This window comes from Chionomys nivalis, chromosome 15, assembly GCF_950005125.1.
Source record: "Chionomys nivalis chromosome 15, mChiNiv1.1, whole genome shotgun sequence".
Taxonomy (NCBI): Eukaryota; Metazoa; Chordata; class Mammalia; order Rodentia; family Cricetidae; genus Chionomys; species Chionomys nivalis.
The window spans coordinates 51,862,821-51,884,131 of NC_080100.1; the positions used below are offsets into that span (position 1 = coordinate 51,862,821).

Here is a 21,311-nt window from a genome sequence, read left to right on the forward strand (position 1 = left end):
ATTCAAAAGAATAAGGCAAATCAATACGCCCTGGAATAGAATAATCTCGAAGACGGATTAATCATTGAAAATAAAACAATGATAACAACCACCATCAAGGTGGGAGTATATCAGAGGCAACGGTGTCCAGCTGTTTGAACACAGGAGAAAGGTTCCTACAGACAGACATCCACACACTGCCCATTGCTGACCGGGCAGGGCTTGGGGCCAGAGAAACTGACAGTTTTCCCTGGTTGTTGTAGGTAATCCCAGGAGGACTCCAGCCGGTTCCTGTGGGGAGCCTAACGGGTCCCCTCTTCCACACCTGCAGGCGGTGAGCACTCACCCTTCCCGGCGGCCGGTGGAACTTGGGCGCCCAGGGCAGCCACGCAGTGCCAGACCCCGCAGCCGCAGCGCGCCCGGGCGGAGCATGGCGGAGGGGAGGCCAAGCACCGACAACACGGACTGTGGCCTTAGGCAGGAGGCAGAGGGAGTGGGGAGGGAGAGGGCGGAGGGGGGTCCTCCCACAGAGGGGCGGACTCCGGCACCGAGGCGCCTCCGGGACCGGTGCCACCGGGACCCGCGCCTGCACAATCGCAGCGACATGGCACCAGCCGGAGGCCAGCGGGCCAAGAAGGTGAGTGTTGCTCAGGCCCTCTTCCTTTCCAGCGAAGTTCAAATCCCGCTTCAGCCAAACCCCTAAAACCTTATTAGAACGTTACGTGCGGCCTAGGGCCTCAGTTTACCGGATTGCAAGTCGATTAGCATGCATGGAGCCCTTACCCAGCCCAGAGTATCTGCATTTGCTGGTATCCCGAGTTTGCGGAGCGGAGGTGGGGGGATGGGGGGTAGGGTGGGGACTGAGACTCAAGAGTCAGGCGACCTACTCAGAGTTGGTGATCGCGTTCAGGGCAGAGGAGGGATCTGAGGTCAAGTTTTTGGATTTAAGGGACCCTTATTTTTCTCTCTCAAGGAAGCCCATGCAATAGATAGCCCCTGGCGTTCATCTACCCGTTTCCGTCAGTTTCCCTCAGGTTTCCTAAGAGCGTCAACCAGGCCCTGCTGCTTCATGCTTGTCCTGTATGAAACAAGGACACCTTGCATTTCTCAGGGCCGGGGGTTTAAGTCCCCTCTGTTGCCTTCAGAAGGCAGTCCCACATCTGGCCCTTCTCCCATGGCGACCAGATTTGGACTTTATTCCCACAACACTGAGGACATGTTGTGGAAGCAAAGAATAGCAAAACAACCAGAAAGGCATGAACTTGGAAGAGGGGACTCCCAGGACCCACCAGAATCATCCTCCCCAAACAATTCAGAGTCCTGGGATAGTGGAAGCAAGAAATGGGCACCTCTGTTTTAGGAATGCTAAGAAACTGGGGACAGAGGTGACTTACACTAGGGATTGAGAGAAGTCCAAGTTCAACCCCTTGCTAAATTGCTAGTCAGCCATTAACAGCTCCCGGTGAGAAAGAACTGAGGGCAATGGTGATGTCAGGCAGCGTAGACCCACCCTAACTGAGCAATAGTTACAGACACATGGGCAAAAGACTAGTCAGGGTCCCACACAAAATGTGGAGCCTAGGTTTCATAGCTCTCTGAGGGACGTTCTTTTAATGGCAAAAGTTAAAGTGTAGGAAAGAAATGAGATTGTTTAAAAGACTTGCCTGGGGTGTGGCCCATGCACGCCTTTAATTTCCAGGACTCAGGAGGCAGAGGCAAATGGACCTCTTCTGAATTTGAGGCCAACCTGGACTACAAATGGAGTTCTAGAACAGCCAGGGCTGTCCCTGTCTCGAAAAACCAAACCAAAACAAAAAGACTCCTTTTAAAGATGAAGAGCATTGTGTCTCCTTCCTACACCTGCCTCTGCTGGGATTAAAATAAATTCCAAGTGCTGGGATTAAAGACTGCACCGCCACTCCTGGCTCTTCCCCTTTTAAAAAAAGGGTTTTATGGGGCCAGTGTGGTGATACATGTCTGTAGTCCCAGCACTCAGGCAGCAGAAGCAGGTGGCTCTCTGAGTTTGAGGCCAGTCCAGTTTACATAGTGAGTTTCCCCTACCCAGGGCGACACGGTAAAACCCTGACCTTTTCTTTTAAGATTTTGAAAACATTCTGTGCCCATTCCTCTGGGACTCTGCTCCTGGAACGGCATGTTTTCATGCTGGTCCCTGTTAATGTGTTCCTGAGAGAGAACTCGGAACTATCTCTCCTGAGCTGGCAAGCACAGGTCGCCAGTGCTTTCACCCCATTCGTCAAACCACAGAAACTGCCTCTTCCCACCCCACCCCCAAGCCAAGACAGGCAGATGGGGCTGCTTAAGCAGTTTGAACGGCCTCCCGTGAGGATCAACAGTCTCAGCCTGAGCCCAGATGGTAAATGCAGAGGTTTCAGGTTGATATCTTCCGAAGGAGGGATGTAAAGGCACCCCCAGCCCCCACCGTCAGATCAGCAGGTGCACTGTCTGATAGAGGATGAACGAGAAGGCAGGACTGGGCAGGTGAACCCACATCCTCACATGCTCTCCCCGTTCTCACCTAAGCTGGCATTAGAACTAAGTGAGGAAGGGGAGACAAGGAGGGACGGGCTGCGCGGGCTTCAGATTTCCAAAATCCAGTTATTCTGATAATGATGACAAAGAAAAATGGAGACTTTAAAATGCTGGGCACGGGGCTCGAGAGGTTGTTTAACAGTCAAGGGCCTGGCTGCTCTTCCAGAGGACCTGAGCTCAGTTCCAGCACCGGTGTTAGGAAGCTCACGGCTACCTGTGATCGGTTCCAGTGGGTCTGCTGCCCTGCAGGCTCTTAGGTCACTGCACACACACGCACACGTGTGCACACATACACAAAAACACATAAAAGGTAACATAAAGAAAACATTGGAAAAGCTTCCAGATAAGAAAGGAAAATAAACCGAGTGGTGACTCATGCCTTTAGTCCCAACACTCAAGAGGCAGAGGTAGCAGATCTCTGTGAGTTTGAGACCAGCCTGATCTACAGAGTGAGTTCTAGTACAGCCAGAGCTATTACATAGAGAAACCCTGTCTTAAAAACCAAAATAATAATGATAATGATAATAATAATAAAAAGAAAAGAAAAGAAAATTTCTCCCCTCCTACCTCATCTCACAAAGACACAGTAGTCAAAATCTGCATCATGGTTCCTTTTAAAGCCTGCTGATTTTTGCTGGAAGAGTGCCAGGCTTTGCCTCTGTTTCTCAGGAAACAGCCACTACCACTTGTGGTGCATCCGATGTTTCCAGAACCACTCGGTACCTCTGCTGTCTCAGCTGGCAGAGTTCCCTAAGAACCTCTCTTGCATTAGATGCTGGTAGAGGTAGGAGGAACATAGACAAATAAGATATGTCACCCGCCCTCCCCCCACATCCTACCATCATAGCGAGGCAGGTAATGACCGGATGCTGTTGGGCAGCTGCACACATGGACGAAGGTGCTGAAGTTGTCAGGGCACAAGGAAAGGCAATGACCGACAGGAGAAGGACAGTGAGGTGTATTAAGATCATTCTGTAATCCAGTGGCTGTGGCAATAGGGGCGAGGGAGCCATGAAATGCTTCACAGACACAAGCTGCAAGGTTGGATACGAGAAGAAGGAACCTACGTGAGAAACCTGGAGTGACGATTTCCCCTCAAGGACTGGGTGATGTGTTCTAGTAAATTTGATTCTCGAATTGGTTAACCCAAGGAGGTGATTTGCATCTCTCACCCAACGAGATGTAAAAGCAAGCCGCGCATATCCGCTGTGGCTACAGTGGATGGTCCTGCAAAACCGTATTACCAGTTGGCTCCTCCTAACATTGAGTGCAGCTGACGGTGGCAGGGTTACAAGATGATTCTACGCCTAGGTGACATAATGCCACTCCAGTCAGAACGGGAAAAATGGCTTCTACCTGTCCTGCTGGCCAGTGCTGTGACAAGGCCATGCCCAGCAGCCTGCAAGTTTGGGGGTTTGTTTAAGTTGAAGATATTGTGCCCTCAACCCCTAGTATATTATTAACAAAGACAGAACATAAAAAAACTGAAAATGACTATCAGGTTAATCAGTGCTTTCAGTATAGTTTGACCCAGAAACTGTGAATCAAGAACAAAAAAAAAAAACCCATAGCCCCTCAACTGCACAAAATAGGTGTTTAGATTGGCCAGGAATCATGCAGCAATGTCTTTTGAAACACTTAGACATAATTTTAGCAGAACTATTGCCTGAAGAACACAAAATCCACATTTCTAATATTGGAAGAAGCTTTACAAGGAAAAGCAGGGTGCAGAGAGGGCCTGCTGAGTCTCCGGTCTCTTTCCCAGGGCATTTTGGAGCGCCTGGACAGCGGAGAGGTTGTGGTTGGGGACGGCAGCTTTCTCATCACGCTGGAGAAGAGAGGCTTCGTGAAGGCCGGGCTCTGGACCCCGGAAGCAGTGGTGGAGCATCCAAGTGCAGGTGAGTACCACGACACCCAGAAGTGTATGTACAAGTAACAGTTGACTTCAACACCAATGAAGGAAAATCAAGGAACAACAGCAAGCATTTCCTAAGGACTGCTTCCCTTGCACAATTGCCAAGGGGTGGAGGCTAAGGCAGTGTGGACTGAAGCACAGGAAACAGTATCCTTCTCTCTCCCTCTCTTTCCTCTCCCCCCTTCTCTCCCTCTCTCTCTTCCTCCCTCTATCCCTCCCTTCCTCTCTCCCTCTCTCAGCTCATATTTTCTTAAATAAGCATTTGAGATATATATATATATATATATATCACTGTTTATTCCTTGGAAATTTCCCTTCTAGCTATTCAAGAATTTTTATAAGTTAGCAAAAATCACTAGTTGCTTTAGATTCATCCTGCTGAAGGCTGTGCACGGTAGATAACAACCATGGCCATCACCAGCTTAATGAAGCAGACAGCCAGACTCTGGGGATCAGAATGCATCTTCCTGACTTGGGAAAGAAAATAAAACTAAAAGAGTTAGAAGCTAGAAACCATTGCAGTTGGTTGGTGACCTTACAATGGTCCTTTAACTATACTTGGCTTTATTGATTTCCCTTGCCCTTCTAGAGTCGAGGGACCAAGCCCAAAGAATAAGAGGGGAGATCAGGCCACACACTGGAAGTGTGGCTTGAATCTACCGGACTCCATTCACACATACATCATGCACAAAAGAAAGCTAGGGTCCTTGCTTGGTTCTTCCCCAGAGCAGCAGTGTATTAAACAAGACCCTTGACCTCTTTGAGAATCTGCTCCTCTGTCTGTCACATGGGGCAGGACGTGGGTCAATGGTGAGGACAGATGAGTTTACCACCTTGAGCTGCCCATGCGTTGTTGGAGCCCTGAGCCCATTCATGCTATTTCCTGAGACTGCTCAGACACCCACTTCCGTGGAGGACAGAAAAGCTTCGCTTCTCCAGTGCCCATTGGGACTTTTTCATTTTTGTCTTACTTTTGAAAGATCTTTCAGCTAAACTAAATGTGTTGAATTAGCCAGAAGGGGGTGCTGGTGGGAAGGAAGTAAAGGGGGATTTTCTTTTCTTTCCTTAGCAGAGTCTCAGACATCCTAGGCTCGCCTCAAGCTAGCAATGTAGCTGAGGAAAACCTCAAAATTCTTCTGATCCCCATGCCCCCACCTGAGTGCTAAGATCACACCTGCTTTACAGGGTGCTGAGGATCAAATCCAGGGCTTTATTCACACTGAGGAAGCGTTCTGCCAACTGGGCAACATTCCCACCCCAGGGAACTAACTCTCTCAGAGGCTATGTGCAGCCAGGGCTGCTTACCACTTGCTGTGGAATCTGCCTGCTGTGGGTGTCGTGTGCAGGCCTGCTGCACTCTGTGTGAGCTTCTTCACTCTTCCCACTTGGGTGATAATAGGCCAGCGGCATCCTGCACACACTGCCGTGTGAATAAACTCCAGACAAGGAACGAGGGGACAAGAACTAGTCAGGCTTTTTAGTCTCTGCAGGGGACGCACTGGAGAGCAGTCAGCAGAACCCTGTGGGATGCTCCCACAGTGCATGTGGCCCTGTCACACTCCTGGCTTTAATTGGTAGCTTTCTCAGTTCTCGGTTTGAAATTGGATCTGGTGGGGAGGAAAGAAAGAAAGGAAGGGAGCTGCTAGTGAGAACGTAAGCTTCTGGAATTTGATTTTGTGCTTGTGATTTCAATCGCTTGGCAGTTCGCCAGCTCCACACAGAATTCTTGAGAGCGGGAGCAGATGTCTTGCAGACTTTCACCTTCTCTGCCACTGAGGACAATATGGAAAGCAAGGTAACTGGGGTGCGGATAGGGGGCAGCCACCAGGAACAAGCTTTCTCATGGGAGGTGGTAGAACTGGGCTCCTGTGTTACTGCGCTGGTCATGAATTCATGACTCCACAGGCGTGTGTATGGAAGAGAATGTCTTCGGGTCTTCATTGCTGTGAAGAGACACCATGACCTCTGCAAACCATACAAAGCAAACATTTCATTGGGGTGGCTCGCTTACAGTTTCAGAGGTTCAGTCCCTTATCATCATGATGAGGAGCATGGCTGTGTGCAGGCAGACATGATGCTGGAGCTGAGAGTGCTACATCTTGTAGGCAACAGGAAGGCAACTGATTGTCACACTGAGGGAAGCTTGAGCAAAAGAGACCTCAAAGCCTGCCCACACCCTGACATACTTCCTCCAACAAGGTCATATGTCCTAATAGCGATGCTTCTTTTGGGGGCCATTTTCTTTCAAACCACCATAAAGAATATCATCAGTTCATGTGTAAGATGACAAGACCAGACAGAATACGCTGTTGGAAGAGTGAGGCATCCCTGCAGAGGGGTTTTGTGGAGAAAGAACATTTCTCTGGATCATTTTTTACCCCGTCATTCTGTATTGTTCTTTTATCCCCTTATCTGTCTGGAGACAGCAGAACCTTGAGAACCTAAGGCTGGCCTACCAATGACAAAAATCAGGCTCGATACCCAACTCTGTGGTCTACTGCCTGTGTGGCTTCATGGAAGACCATCCTGCATGGCGCATTGGCCTTAGCCCTGGAAAAGATAATACACAGAATTGTGCTCAGACCTGCCAGGAAGAGCAGATAAGATGAAGAATGAGGAAACATTTGCAAAGCCAACTGTTCATGACAACTGAAGCTTATGGGTGCTCATGTTCACTGGGGAAACCCACATTTAATGAGAAGCAGTATGTCCAGGTTTATGGTTCCATCCATGGACTCTCATTATGGTGCTCTCTGTGCTAAGCAGAAAGATGATATAAAAAAAAAAGAGAGGTGTCTTAGTTAGGGTCCCTCTTGCTGTGAAGAGACATCATGACCACAATAGCTCTTATAGAGGAAACATTTAATTGGGGTGGCAGCTTACAGCTGCAGAGATTTAGTCCATTGCCATCATGGTGGAGAGCATGGTGCCATGCAGGCAGACATGGTGCTGGCTACATCTTAATCAGAAGACAACAGGGAGTCACTGTCTCACTGAACAAAGCTTAAGCAAAAGAGACCTCAAAGAGACACACAGTGATGCACTTCCTACAACAAGGCCACAACTCCTAAAAGGGCCACTGTCTATGAGCTAATGGGAGCCAATGACATTCAAACCATCACAAGAGGCTTAGACCATCTTTTTTTAATTTATATATATAGTTTGATTTTTTATTGAGTTCTACATTTTTCTCTACTCCCCTCCCTGTCTCTACCCTCCCCTTCAACCTTCTCCCAAGGTCCCTATGCTCCCAATTTACTAAGGAGATCTTGAATTTTCTATTTCCCATGTAGATTAGATCTATGTATGTGTCTCTTAGAGTCCTCATTGTTGTCTAGGTTCTCTGGGATTATAGTCTGTAGGCTGCTTTATGATTAAAAACCACTTATGAGTGAGTACATGTGATAATTGTCTTTCTTTCTCAAAATGTTTTCTAGCTCCATCCATTTTCCTGCAAATTTCAAGATGTCATTATTTTTTTCTGCTGTGTAAATGTACCACATTGAAAGAATGCTGTGTAAATGTCGTTATTTTTTTCTCCACTGTGTAAATGTACCACATTTTCCTTATCCATTCTTCGTTTGAGGGGCATTTAGGTTGTTTCCAGGTTATGGTTATGACAAACCATGTCATTATTTTTTTCTCCACTGTGTAAATGTACCACATTTTCCTTATCCATTCTTCCATTGAGGGGCATTTAGGTTGTTTCCAGGTTCTGGCTATGACAAACAAAGCTGCTATGAACATAGTTGAGCACATGTCTTTGTGGCACGATTGAGCATCCTTTGGATATATACCCAAAAGTGGTATTACTGGGTCTTAAGGAAGTTTGTTTCCTAATTTTCCAAGAAATCGCCACACTGATATCCAAAGTGGTTGTACCAGCTTGCACTCCCACCAGCAATGCAAGAGTGTTCCCTTTACCCCACAACCTATCCAGCATAAGTTGTCATCAGTGTTTTTGATTTTGGCCAATCTTAAAGGTGTAAGATGGAATCTCAGAGTTGTTTTGATTTGCATTTCTCTGATGACTAAGGATGTCGAGCATTTCCTTAAGTATCTTTCAGCCATTTTAGAGTTCTCTGTTGAGAGTTCTCTGTTTAGGTCTGTACTCCATTTTTTAAATTGGATTATTTGTTCTTTTGAGTTCTTTGTATATTTTTGTGTGTTTCTTCTACGTAGCAGAAGGATAGATTCTGTTTTCATATCTAATCTGTTAGCCTGTGTCCTTTTATAGATGAGTTCAGTCCATTTATATTAAGGGATATTAATAACTAGTCGTTGCCATCTCCTGTTAATTTAGTTTTTGTTGGTGGTGATATTAATTTGTGTGTTTTTCCCTTCTTTGGGATTTGCTGTTGTGAAATCATCAATTGTCTGTGTTTTTGCTGTTGTAGCCAACTTCCTTGGGTTGGAGTTTTCCTTCTAGTGCTTTGTGTAGGGCCGGGTTTGTGGCTAGGTATTGGTTAAATCTGGTTTTGTCATGGAATATCTTGTTTTGTTCTTCTACGGTGATTGAAAGTTTTACTGTATAGTATTCTGGGCTGACATCCATGGTTTCTTAATGTCTGGATAACGCTTGACCATGACCTTCTGGCTTTCATTGTCTCCAATGAGAAGTCAGGTATAATTCTGATAGGTCTGCCTTTATATGTTACTTGGCCTTTTTTCTTTGCAGCTCTTAATATTCTTTCTTTACTCCATATGTTTAATGTTTTGATTATTATGTGGCAAGGGGACTTTTTTGGATCCAGTCTATTTGGTGTTCTGTAAGCTTCTTGTATCTTCATAGGCATATCCTTCTTTAGATTGGGGAAGTTTTTCTTCTATGATTTTGTTAAATATATTTTCTGTGCTTTTGAGTTTAACTTCTCCTTCTTCTATACCTATTATTCTTAGGTTTGATCTTTTCATGGTGTCCCATATTTCCTGGATATTTTGTATTAAGCTTGTTAGATGCTTTGACTGATGAGTCTATTTCCTCTATTGTATCTTCAGCACTTGAGATTCTTTCTTCCTCTCTTGTATTCTGTTCTTTATGTTTGCATTCGTGGTTCCGGATCATTTTCTCATGATTTCTGTTTCTATAGTTCCCTCGACTTATATTTTCTTTATTGCCTCTATTTTAGTTTTCAAGTCTTGAATAGTTTCTTTCATCTGTTTGATTGCTTTTTCTTGGTTTTCTTTAAGAGATGATGATGTCTTCCAATTTTTTATTTGTCTTTTCCTCCATTTCTTTGAGGGAATTTCTCATTTCCTCTTTAAGGGCCTCAAACACTCTCCTGAAGTTATTTTTTAGGTCATTTTCTTCTGCTTCATCTATAGTTGGTTGTTCAAGTCTTACTGTTGTAGGGTCTCTAGATTTTACTGGTATTGTAGAGCTTTTTGTGGTGTTGTGTGTGTTCTTGCCTTGTCTACTCATCTTTTTCTCTAATTGGTGTAGTTGGAGCTGTCTGTGACTCTGTTGATTAATCTTTTAGGTGCTAGTGAATCCAAAGCTTGGATGATTGTTTCTTTTTTTTTTTTTTTTTTTTCTTGGTTTTTCGAGACAGGGTTTCTCTGTGGTTTTGGAGCCTGTCCTGGAACTAGCTCTTGTAGACCAGGCTGGTCTCGAACTCACAGAGATCCGCCTGCCTCTGCCTCCCGAGTGCTAGGATTAAAGGCATGCACCACCACCGCCCGGCTTGGATGATTGTTTCTTATGGTACATTCAGTGCCATGGTTCTAGTTACCCCGTTGATCACTCCATGTTACTGGAGGCTGCTCAGTGCTCCCGGGCTTTGCTCTGCTGCTCCCTTGGAGTTTGCTGTCTCAGGCCTGCTTTGGTCTAGGTTGCCAGCTCAGACCTGTTTCTGCTAATGTCCCTGGTCTGGATGTGCTCCTGCAGAGGTCTCTGGTTTGGGGTTGGTCCTGCAAAGGTCTCTGGCTCTGATCTTCTCCCTGGTCTTCTCCCTGGTCTGGATCTACTTTCTCTCCCATGGAGTTTGCCATCTCAGGCCCGCTCTGTCCTAGGTCACTGGCTCAATCCTGCTCCTGTGGAATTTGTTCAACCCTCTTCTTAAGAAGCTAATAATCTGTGTGAAAGAGGAATGAATAAAATTATTAAAATACAATGTGGTGGAACTGAAAAATGGCTCAGCAGTTAAGAGCAATTGTTGCTCCAGGGGTCCTGGATTCAATTCCCTGTACCCACATAGAAGCTCACAAATGTCTGTAACTCCAACCCCTGGAGACCTGATGCTCTCTTCTGGCCTCCAAGGGCATCAGCACACACATGGTGCACAGACATACATGCAGGCAAAATCCCATGCACATAAAATAATAATAATAATAATAATAATAATAATAATAATAATTGAGCGAGCCACTATACCTCACAAATAGTCTAAATTTATGTTTTAAAAACTCAGTGCGGATAATAACAATAATGGAAATATAGAGTCACTGGTGGGGCTGGGGAGATGGCTCACTCCATAAGGTACTTGCTGTATAAACACAAAGCCGGAGTTTGGATTCCCAGAATCCATGTAAAAGTCAAGTACATTGATGCACACCTGTCACCCCATCACCAGCATTGGGGTGAACAGAAGCAGGCAGACTCCCAGCGAATGTAGCTAAATCCATGAGATCCAGACTCAGTGAGAGACCTTGTCTCAAAAAACAACATGGAGAGCAATGGAAGAAGACACCTGGTGTTGACTTCTGGCCTCTACAAGTACATGCACCCCTCCCTCTTCTCTCTGTCTCTGTCTCCCTTCCTTCTTCCCTCCCTCCCTGACACAGGAGTCACTGGTAAGAGAGGAGATTATGTTCAACTCTTCTTGAACTGTAGGTTGCAGGACTGACTTGCTCACTGCTCCCTCTGTGACTTATGACTTGCTTTATTTTACATTGAAAACACCGGGCTCATGTTTCTGCTCTTGCTCTCAGTGGGAAGCCGTAAATGCAGCAGCCTGTGACCTTGCCAGGGAGGTGGCTGATCAAGGGGATGCTTTGGTGGCAGGGGGCCTCTGCCAGACATCGCTGTACAAATACCACAAGGATGAAACTAGAATCAAAAACCTTTTCCGACTACAGCTGGAAGTTTTTGTCAGGAAAAATGTGGACTTCTTGATTGCAGAGGTAAGGCTGGTCTTAGAGGAACTGGACAGGGCTGCTGTATGCCCTGATATCCTCCATGCAGATGGTCAAAGGTTTAGGTTAACACACTGCATTCCAGGCAAGGCTCTGGCATCTGCAGGCTGGGTTTCCTGTGAGGCAGGGGATGGCTCTCTCTATCTATCTCTGTCAATATGGCTGTTGTTTTCTGAGGTTACATGATTATGGTAGCTGACTTGGGGAACAATGAGATGAGAAAAAAAAGGACAGTGGCTTAGGACAAACACATCCCCTCCCAAAGAAGAGGTCAGAAACGGAAAGTGCTGCAGGGCAAGAGGTAGGCATTGGAGACAGTGGAGGAGCAAAGCCAGGATAGCACAGCAGGCAGATGGCTGCTCAGACTCACCCAGGCCTCTGTAGCAAGACTAAGCACCAAGTAACCGCCTTCTCCGCCCTGGCCTTTCTCACTGCCTCTGTGCTATTCCTCATCTTATCCCATGTGGATAACGTTTTAAAGAAAGGATTGCTATAAGTCAGATTTTTGTTGTTGCTGCTGAGACATACACTTGAGAAAATCAACTTAAGGAAAAAATCACTTGGGCTCATGGTTTTGGAAGGTTTGATCCCCAGCCAGCTGGCTCTAGTCACCTAGCTCTAGTGAGTAGTCAGGAGAGCATGACGGAGATGGGGCATTGCAGAGCAGAACATGGCCACCAGGAAGAGGAGGGGCAGAAGGAAGGAGCCAAGACAAGATGGCCTCCAAAGGGCACCTCCAGTACCTACTTCCTCTCACCGGACCCCTCTCTTCCTGCTATTTGCCAAAGATGCTGTCAAATTATGAATCGATTCACATCTAAGTAGACTGATGAAGTCAAAGACCTCGTGGTCCAATCCCTTCTCAGTGCTTGGTTCTGCCAGCTGAGTTCCAAGCCTTTGCCACATGGTTCTACTGGGGGACATTTCGTATATAAGTGATAACAACTGGTCACTGGCGGGATGAACATGAAGAACATGCTCTCCCATCTCTTCCCCATTTTCTGGCATAGTTTCTACCTGGGACCAAACCCCTGACTCAGATCTTCTCCCCATCACTATGTCTGCTAGTGGAAACCAACTCAAGGCCCAGGGCTGTCTGCTTCTTGCTCCAGATTCTTGGAACACTGTCCGAAGTGTTTTCCAGCTGGGTGGGAACATGCGCCATTGTTTTTAGAGCTTTTCTTGATTATCTTTTTTATTCCCCAACATGCTTCCATAGAATTTCTTTCAATAGTAAAGAAAAAAAAAAAAAAAACAGCCATGGTGGCACACGCCTTTGATCCCAGCACTGGAAGACAGAGGCAGGCAGATCTCTGAGTTCAAGGCCAGCCTGGTCTACAGAGTGAGTTCCAGGACAGGACAGCCAGCACTACATAGAAAAACCCTGTCTTTCTCTGGAAAAAAAAAAAGAACAAGAAGAAGAACAAAGAAACAAGAAACCAGGAGATTGCTTCTGGCTCTTGTCCAATTACTTTAGGGTCACCCTTTTAATTGTGACACCAAAGGGAGCTTCTGGAAAGCACCCCTGCATCTGACACCTGACCACCCTCAGCTCCATCTTGTGTCCTAAGCCTCAGTCTAACCTTCTGAGAGCATCTTCCCACTTTTCCCTTCCTCTTCATGGAGCTCCTAGGTAGGACACCTAACCAGACATGAGATCGAATCACTGAGAAGCATAATGAATGATAGAATATCATCTTTCAGATCTAACCCCAGTTCCATAAAAGATGATCCTCAGATCAACAAGGCAAGTGTTTATTCCTAGGTGGCTTAGCGGTGCAGGGGATGGCACATTGGACTTCTGGTGACAAATATGTGTGCTCCTTCAAGATTTTTATTTTAAATATTTAACTATTTTTTTGTTTTTGTTTTTTGTTGTTGCTTTGATTTTAGAGACAGAGTTTCTCTGTGGAGCCCTGGTTGCCCTGGAACTAGCTCTGTAGATCAGGCTACTGGTCTCAAACTCACAGAGATCCACCTGTTTCTGCCTTCTGAGTGTTGGGATTAAAGGCGTGTGCCACCATTGCCCATTTTAACTTGCATACACACACACACACACACACACACACAACTTTAAACGGTATGGTTTTGTTTTACAAACAGTTACCAAATGCTGATCTTTAGATAAAACTCCAGATGATCTCATTGATGGAATTCTAGTCTTTACTAGGAAAGTGATTCTTTACATAATCTGTTAGACACGTCAGTCAGCAAGCTGTGTCACATATTATAATTTGGTAATGGTTACTACGGTTTTTCATCATTTGTGCTTTACCGTTCCAAAGCCTATTTTAACTTGAGGCCAGTTTTAAGAAGTGCTGTCTCCTAGTATTTTGAGCATGTGGAAGAAGCTGTGTGGGCTGTGGAGGTCTTGAGAGAAGTGGGGAAACCTGTGGCTGCGACCATGTGCATCGGCCCGGAGGGGGACACGCACGATGTGTCGCCTGGAGAGTGTGCAGTCAAGCTGGCACGGGCAGGTAAAGCGGCCATGATGAGACGGGCGGTGCAGGGGCTGCCTACGAGATGCAGCAAGGTTTGCTCAATATTGTCAGGGAAATAAGAGAACAAGAAGGAAATTTTCTTGACTAGGGTAGCTAACCTCTAAACTGGCTTCCAAGGTTGACTGATTCATTCGTTGGTTGGTTGGTTGGTTGGTTGGTTGGTTGGTTGGTTGGTTGATCGGTCAGTTGGTCGGTCAGTCGGTTGGTCAGTTGGTCGGTTGGTCGGTTGGTTTGGAATGAAATTGAATTATTTCTAATCATCATAGCCCAGGCCAGTGTTGAATTTGTGACCCTCCTGCTCCCAGATGCTGTTAGGACAGGCATGCACCCCAACCAGCTCATCTTCTGTTATAAGAAGAACAAACAAATGAACCCACTGTACGTTGTAATGGTTCTTTATTGCCTTGCGCAGGAGCGAACATCATTGGGGTCAACTGCCGATTTGGGCCCCGGACCAGCTTGCAGACCATCAAACTCATGAAGGAGGGTCTCAGGGATTCGGGCCTACAAGCTCACCTGATGGTGCAAAGCCTGGGCTTCCACACACCTGACTGTGGCAAGGGAGGGTTTGTGGACCTCCCAGAATATCCCTTCAGTAAGTTTGGGTGCATGAAAAGTCCTTCGTGGGTTTGTTTTGTTAGTTTTTCACAAAGACAGAGTTTCTCTGTGTAGCCTTGGCTGTCCTGGAACTTGTTCTACATACTAGGCTGGCCTCGAACTCATAAAGATCTGCCTGCCTCTGCCTTTCAAGCACCAGGATTAAAGTCATGTGTCATCACTGCCTGGCTCTCATGTTTCTTACTATGACTAAATTGATAACAGTTTTATAGTATAAGTCCATGTAAGGAAAAAAAATCTTTTAGTGTTAACCAAAGGGAAGCTACCTTAAAGGTTGCACAATCATTCTGGTACTTATATTTGTTTTTTAACCTGGGGTAAGGCTGGGTGAAGGAGAAGCCCAACCAGCGAGAAAATGTCACTTGAAAATAGGAGCTGCATTGCTTACTTTTCTGGTTGTTTTCACCCAATACCTACTGAGACGCAACTTAAGGGAAGCTGGGCGTCACGGGGATGTGGTCCATCATGGTGATGAGGCATGGCCGGAGTATCTGGACACATGACCTCCATGGACCAGATGAGGACAGGAAGCCTAGGTGCAGAGCAAACCTCAAGGTCTGCCTCTGGTGAAAGTCGCACATTTCCAAACAGTCCACAGTTGGGGACAAAGTACTGGAACACGTGAGCCTTTGGGGCACATTTCGCATTCAAACCAGAACAGAGATGGTAACAGAACCATCAAATCACTGTATTGCAGGCATGGAACCCAGAGTTGCCACCAGATGGGATATTCAAAAATACGCCAGAGAGGCCTACGACCTGGGGGTCAGGTACATCGGCGGCTGCTGTGGATTTGAGCCCTACCATATCAGGGCCATTGCGGAGGAGCTGGCCCCAGAGAGAGGATTTCTGCCTCCGGCTTCAGAGAAACATGGCAGCTGGGGAAGTGGTTTGAACATGCACACCAAGCCCTGGATCCGAGCAAGGTGGGGTCTTTTTAAGTTGCACCCATACTTTCTCCAGCCTCTTCTATGTATTGCTGTAAACGTGATGCGTGCACAAGGCAGTGAGAACTCACACAGTGCAAAGGTGCCTAGGATGAAAGCAAGCCGCCCCACCCCCACCCTGGCCCCGTCCCCAGGGAGTCCTGGTCTGCTCAGGCCTGCTGTCACAGAATACCATCATCCGCGTGACTTAGAAACAGCAGAAATTTAGGGCTAGGACTGGGGTCCTGTACCTTAGCCAAAGCACCCGTAAAACGAAGGCTTGCAAATTTTCTGAGTTCAAGGCCAGCCTGATCTCTACAAAAGGAGCTCCAGCCCAGCCCAGCCCAGCTACAGAATGAGGCCCTGTCTCAAAACAAATGGAAATTGTTTCTCATAGAGTTCTAAAGTCCAAAGTCAAGCTGCTGGTAGATGCAGTGTTCGGTGAAGATCCACTTTCTCAAAGACAGTGGCTTTTTGTTGAGGGCTCTATAACGAGTCTCCATCCCATCAGCCAGCTCCCAAATAACCACATGGAGACTTATTGTTAATTACCAAAGCTTGGCCTTAGCTTAGACTTGTCCCACTAGCTCTTATAACTTAAATTAATCCATTTATATTAATCTACGTTTTGCCTCGTGGGTTTTTTCCTTTCCTTCATCTGTATGTCCAGCCCCCTCCACATCTCATTGGCATCTCCCTGCAGCCTAGATTCAACTCTTACTTCCTCTCTCTCTGCCCATAAGTCCTGCCTATATTTCCTGCTGGGCTATTGGCTATTCAGCTCTTTATTAAACCAATCACGGCAACACATTTTCACCCAGTGTAGAAATATCCCACAGCAGGGTTCTCATAACAGAAGGGTCACGGCAAGCTCTCTGAGGTCTTTGGTAAGGACACTAATGCCATTAACTAGGGCTCTACCACTGTGATTCAATGCCCACCCCCCAAGACCCAACTCTTGTGATCATACGGATTAGGTTTCAGAAGACATTTTTAATGGATACAAAAATTACATATTTATGGATGCCACATGATGCTTCCATACATGTACACACTGGATAATGTCCATGTCAAGGTAAACAAACATGTCTGCCTCCTCCAATAGTTACCATTTCTTGATGGAAAATATTCAAACTCCTTTCTTCTAGCTCCTTGATATGTCATTATATATATATATATATATATATATATATACACGTATATGTATATGTATAATATATATACATATATATTACAGTACTGTTTTCTGTAGTCATCTAGTATGTGCCTATCTATGTCTTAATCCATCAATATGAAGTTCACTCTATAAAGTTCACTCTCTACTTTCCCTCTCTCTTCTACTTTTTGGACTGCCTTCCCATACCCTGTGTGTGTGTGTGTGTAAGAATATTCTGGCACTTGTGAACTCACAGAACAACCCTAGGTGTCATTCTTTCTAGGTGCCGTCCACCTTGGTTTTTTGAGACGGGTTTTTCCCTAGTGCCTGGAGTTTGCCGATTAGATTAGGCTGGCTGGCTAGTGAGCACCTCCGGCCCCTGCCTCCCAGCACCAGGATAAGTGCACACCACCAGACCTGGCCTTTTATGTGGGTGCTGAGACTTGAACTCAGGTCCTCATGCTTGCATGGCAAACACTTTCTGACTGAGTGTTTTCCCTGGCCCCATTCTTTGACTGCTTCTAGTATACAATTAGCATTTTTAGCCACTATGCCCTATTCTGTAGTCACAATTAAGTCTCCCAGGATTTATCTATAGGTTGCTTCTAAAATATAAAGCTGGAGAATGGCATGTACAACATGATTACAGTTGTCATACGAGCAGCAGGACTCATGACATATCATTGGATGTCTTCTGTCCTATCTCTTAACCCTTCCTTTGAGGTACAAAGTGAACACACTGGCATGCCCCAAGACAGCGTCCTTGGGGAGTAGAAAGTCTCGTAACTGCTTTAAATGGGGGCACTTGGTCTCAGCTTAACAATGGAAAGATCTCAGCTCCACACAGAATTAAGAGTCAAAACATGTTTCAGACTTAAAACTTCTTCTGTCTGACGAAGCCTCTGAAGGACTGTGAGTGATTCCAGTCCTCTTCAGAGGCAGAATGGGGGAGAGGCTGGAGAGAGGGCTCAGTAGTTAGGAGCACTGGCTGCTCTTTCAGAGGTCCTGAGTTCAATTCCCAGCAACCACATGGGGACCTTGTCGGAGGGTTGAAGGGGAGAGGGGAGAGGCAGGGAGGGGAGCAGAGAAAAATATAGAGCTCAATAAAAATCAATTTAAAAAAGGAAAAAAAGGAAATCAACCTAGAAAGCCAGATGTTAGACAGGAATAAAGAATGTCAGTCCAACCACAAAGCCAGATGTTAGACAAGTGTAAAGAATGTCAGTCAATTTACCTCTGTGAAGAACTCACAAACATCTATAATGGAATCTGGTGTCCTCTCCTAGAGTGCATAGAAACAGAACACTCATATACATAAAGAAATGAATCAAACAAACCCAGACAGACAGAGGGTGGAAGGGAAATCTCCTCGTCACTCACCTGTCAACCCCATAGAGGCAGTACTCTGAGAGCCTGGTGGATCTCCATGAGCATGCGAAGGTTCTTCAGTCTCCCCAGCAAACTCATCTGCTCTCCTGTCTCTGGCATTCATGAACTGCCAGTTTCCCCTCACCTTCCTGCTTTTCCAGCAGGCCCCTGGAGATCTTCTGGTGCCCCCGCACCCTGGGCTAGGCCCATGCTCTCGCTCTCATGCACAGACTCAAGTGTGGACTGATCCTCTCTGCTCCCGAACAGCCATGTTGACCCTTGGTTTTTCGGTGACTCTGAGTTTCCAGTGTGGTGTCTTGTGGGTGTCACAGTCCTTGGCCATCCTCTGAGATTTCTGGGAAGTGACCATGGATGGGTCCCCTTTGAGACCTGCTTGTCGCTCATCTCTTGGTGCCTCTACACTTCCATTTCAATGTCCTGCTGTGCAAAGTCACCTCAGAACACAGTGCGTGCTGGAAGCGCAGGGAAGAGCAACCGCTCCACTTTGCAAACCTTGAGCCCCTTGAAGGGGGATTTCCCAAACATCAGGGTCTGGTGGATTCTCTTCTCTCTTATATTCAACCAGTCTCCCAAATTCTCCACAGAGGTAAATTGGCTTTGTGATTGGACTGACATTCTTTATTCTTGTCTAACATCTGGCTTTCCAGGTTATTTCTAAGCGAATTTCTACTTCCTCTTTCATTGTTGAAAGAAGAATCACAGGCCTGCGTCTTCTCCGAGTTCTTCCTGATCCTAAATTATACTAAATGTTATGATTGCTTTATTATTAAAGGCATTTCCCTTGGGGGCCCGTGAGTCTTGTTTTGTTTTCCTATGTATCTGTGTGTTTGCTCTCTTCCAATATCTATCAATACAATGCCATCTCCTTTACATAGTCTGGAAGCCGGTCATACATTGGGTTACCTTCTCCTAGGGTCCTGTTTACTCAATGATGTTATGTAGTAAATACATCTCCTTTGTTCATCTTGGTGAGATTTGAAGGCAAGGAATCATTGCCAAACCTTTCTATGGGTGTCTGTCAGAGATGATGGTTTTCATAGGTATAATTCATAAAAAATGGATCAAATTTAATTCAAAGACAAAGGAAGGACACTTTGGTGATGAATATAAGTTTAAATAAGTGAAAATAGCTTATTTTAGTTGTTATAATCTGTGCAGCCTTAAAAGTAATGGGCCAATAAGATTAAGACCTTAGTCTGAAGACCAAAGTTCTCTTTCCACCCTGAACTTCCAAACCTATTAATGTTTGTAGAAAGTTGTGATTCACAGGGGCCATTTTAAACCTCAAGTTCTGACATTACATCATATAAAAATATTAACCATTCTCACAAGTTTCCTAAGGAAAGCAAGGGAAACTGTAATGTTATATTTAACACCGAAGTCTGTGACCAAGAATCCTGTACTCTTTTTCTTTTGTCCCAAAAAATAAGGAACAAAGTCCCACAAGGTTTTGTGTTTTCTGTTCTTAGTTACATAGTTGAAGAATTACCCTTTGCCTCATTATGTTTAAAACTGTCTCGATAACTTCTCACTTCACTAAAATACTGAGTAGACTTAGCATGTCTCTGCTGGAAGTTTCAGGATGAAATGTAATTAATAGTTGTAAAATCTCCTATAACTGAAATACATTGTTCTGAAAGGTGGCCTTGAAGCCTAGCGATCAGTGAAGAAAGAGGATTAAAGTATGGAAACTGGCCTGGGGAGATGGCTCAGTCGGTAACCGGCTTGCCGTGAAAGTAGCGAGGGCCTGAATTCCCATCCCCAGAACCCAAATGAAAAGGCAGGCACAGCAGTGCACATCTGGAGACACGTGGATCCCTGGCCAGCTGTGCACATCTGGAGACCCGTGGATCCCTGGCCAGCTTAGTTAGTCACATTCCTGAGCTTCATAAATGTGACTCTGTCTCAAAACATAAGGCACAGGGCAACTGAGGGAGACAGCTGGCCTCTGTGTGTACATACACATATGCACACGAGCATGTGTACACACATGTACACGCATATCCCACACACAAAAGTTGTGCAAAAGTCACTGGTGTGAATATACAGAATTCTTCTGACTACATGTTGAAAAAAAGTTCTACTTTAATCTGATCTCTTCCTCCATCTCTTCCTCCCTCTCTTCCTCCCTTCCTCCCTCTCTTCTTCTCCCTAACACACACACACACACACACGACATACAGAATTTATAAAATTCTTTTACTTAATGGTGCATATTTTCCAAACCCAGGGCTAGACGGGAATACTGGGAGAATCTGCTGCCAGCTTCAGGCAGACCTTTCTGTCCTTCGCTCTCAAAGCCGGATGCATAAGAAGCAATGAAAGAAAACTCTGGAAAGACAGACCAGGAAGAACCGATCTCAAGCCCTGTCTTCCTTGCTACTGTTGTCAGCCTGCCTTGTCTTCCAGCTGCTGAACTTCGATGAACTGCTGTCCCTTCAGTTCAAGCAACGTGTCCCTCCTGAGCAGACTCGCCAGATGCTGTGGAGATGTGGACCCGGCCTCCCTCCCCAAGCACACTCTGTCTAGTAATTCCACAGTGCATCCATGCGGAGGTCAGCAGGCAGGCTCTCAGGGTGGATTTGACATTCTTAAATAATCCAAAGTCAGCGAGAAGCTACCTTAGTGAATAATTCAGTTGTCTGAGGACAAGGGAGCGAGCAGGGCTCTGATCTAGCAATCAATATGCTTTTCTCAAGTGATTTCTATTGTAGCTATAAACACGTCTCAGTGGAAGAAATGCCGAAACTGTTGCGAGCGATTGCAGGATTATTAAAATCACAGGGCTTTGCTTTCAAAGATGACTTTTGCTTTCAGGTCCTAGGATTTGTAAGAGTGCCTTTCTAACCACACACAGCTAGATTGTAAACTGCTGACGGTCAAGGACCTTATACCATGCTGTTCACAGCCCTCTTTATTTAGCTGAACATAATCACAATGCTCAGTAAGATACTTGTTGGTTATAGTCAAACAGATGAACCCTAGAAGACCCTTTCAGAACTCAGAGTTCAAGTCCATCTTGTTCTAGTGCTTTCTTGATTCCCATTTGTGTCATACGCTGACAGTGTATCCACTTTTCTCCTTTTGCAACAATGTAGTAATGTGTGACAATTAGTAAAATTACAATTTATTTTCTTTTTACA

At 45.6% G+C, this 21,311-nt stretch overlaps 2 protein-coding genes across 3 annotated transcripts in view; one reads left to right on the forward strand and one right to left on the reverse strand.

The window, feature by feature from the left end:
- Dmgdh (dimethylglycine dehydrogenase) overlaps positions 1 to 585 on the reverse strand; it is a 67,905-nt gene extending 67,320 nt beyond the window's left edge. Inside the window, exon 1 of the mRNA XM_057789509.1 lies at positions 326 to 585. Coding sequence (XP_057645492.1) covers positions 326 to 585 — 260 coding nt within the window. The remainder of the gene's footprint in view (positions 1 to 325) is intronic.
- On the forward strand, positions 583 to 20,533 carry Bhmt2 (betaine--homocysteine S-methyltransferase 2). 2 transcript variants are annotated; one of them, XM_057789909.1, is made up of 8 exons: positions 583 to 616; positions 4,295 to 4,427; positions 6,148 to 6,239; positions 11,375 to 11,566; positions 13,908 to 14,055; positions 14,492 to 14,674; positions 15,395 to 15,623; positions 20,399 to 20,533. In XM_057789909.1, the coding sequence occupies exons 1-8, from the start codon at positions 584 to 586 to the stop codon at positions 20,478 to 20,480; spliced, it is 1,092 nt and encodes a 363-aa protein (XP_057645892.1). In that variant the 5' UTR covers position 583; the 3' UTR covers positions 20,481 to 20,533. The 2 variants fall into 2 exon arrangements, with proteins under 2 accessions (XP_057645892.1, XP_057645893.1); XM_057789910.1 differs by lacking the exon at positions 11,375 to 11,566.
- Positions 20,534 to 21,311: the final 778 nt, after the last annotated feature.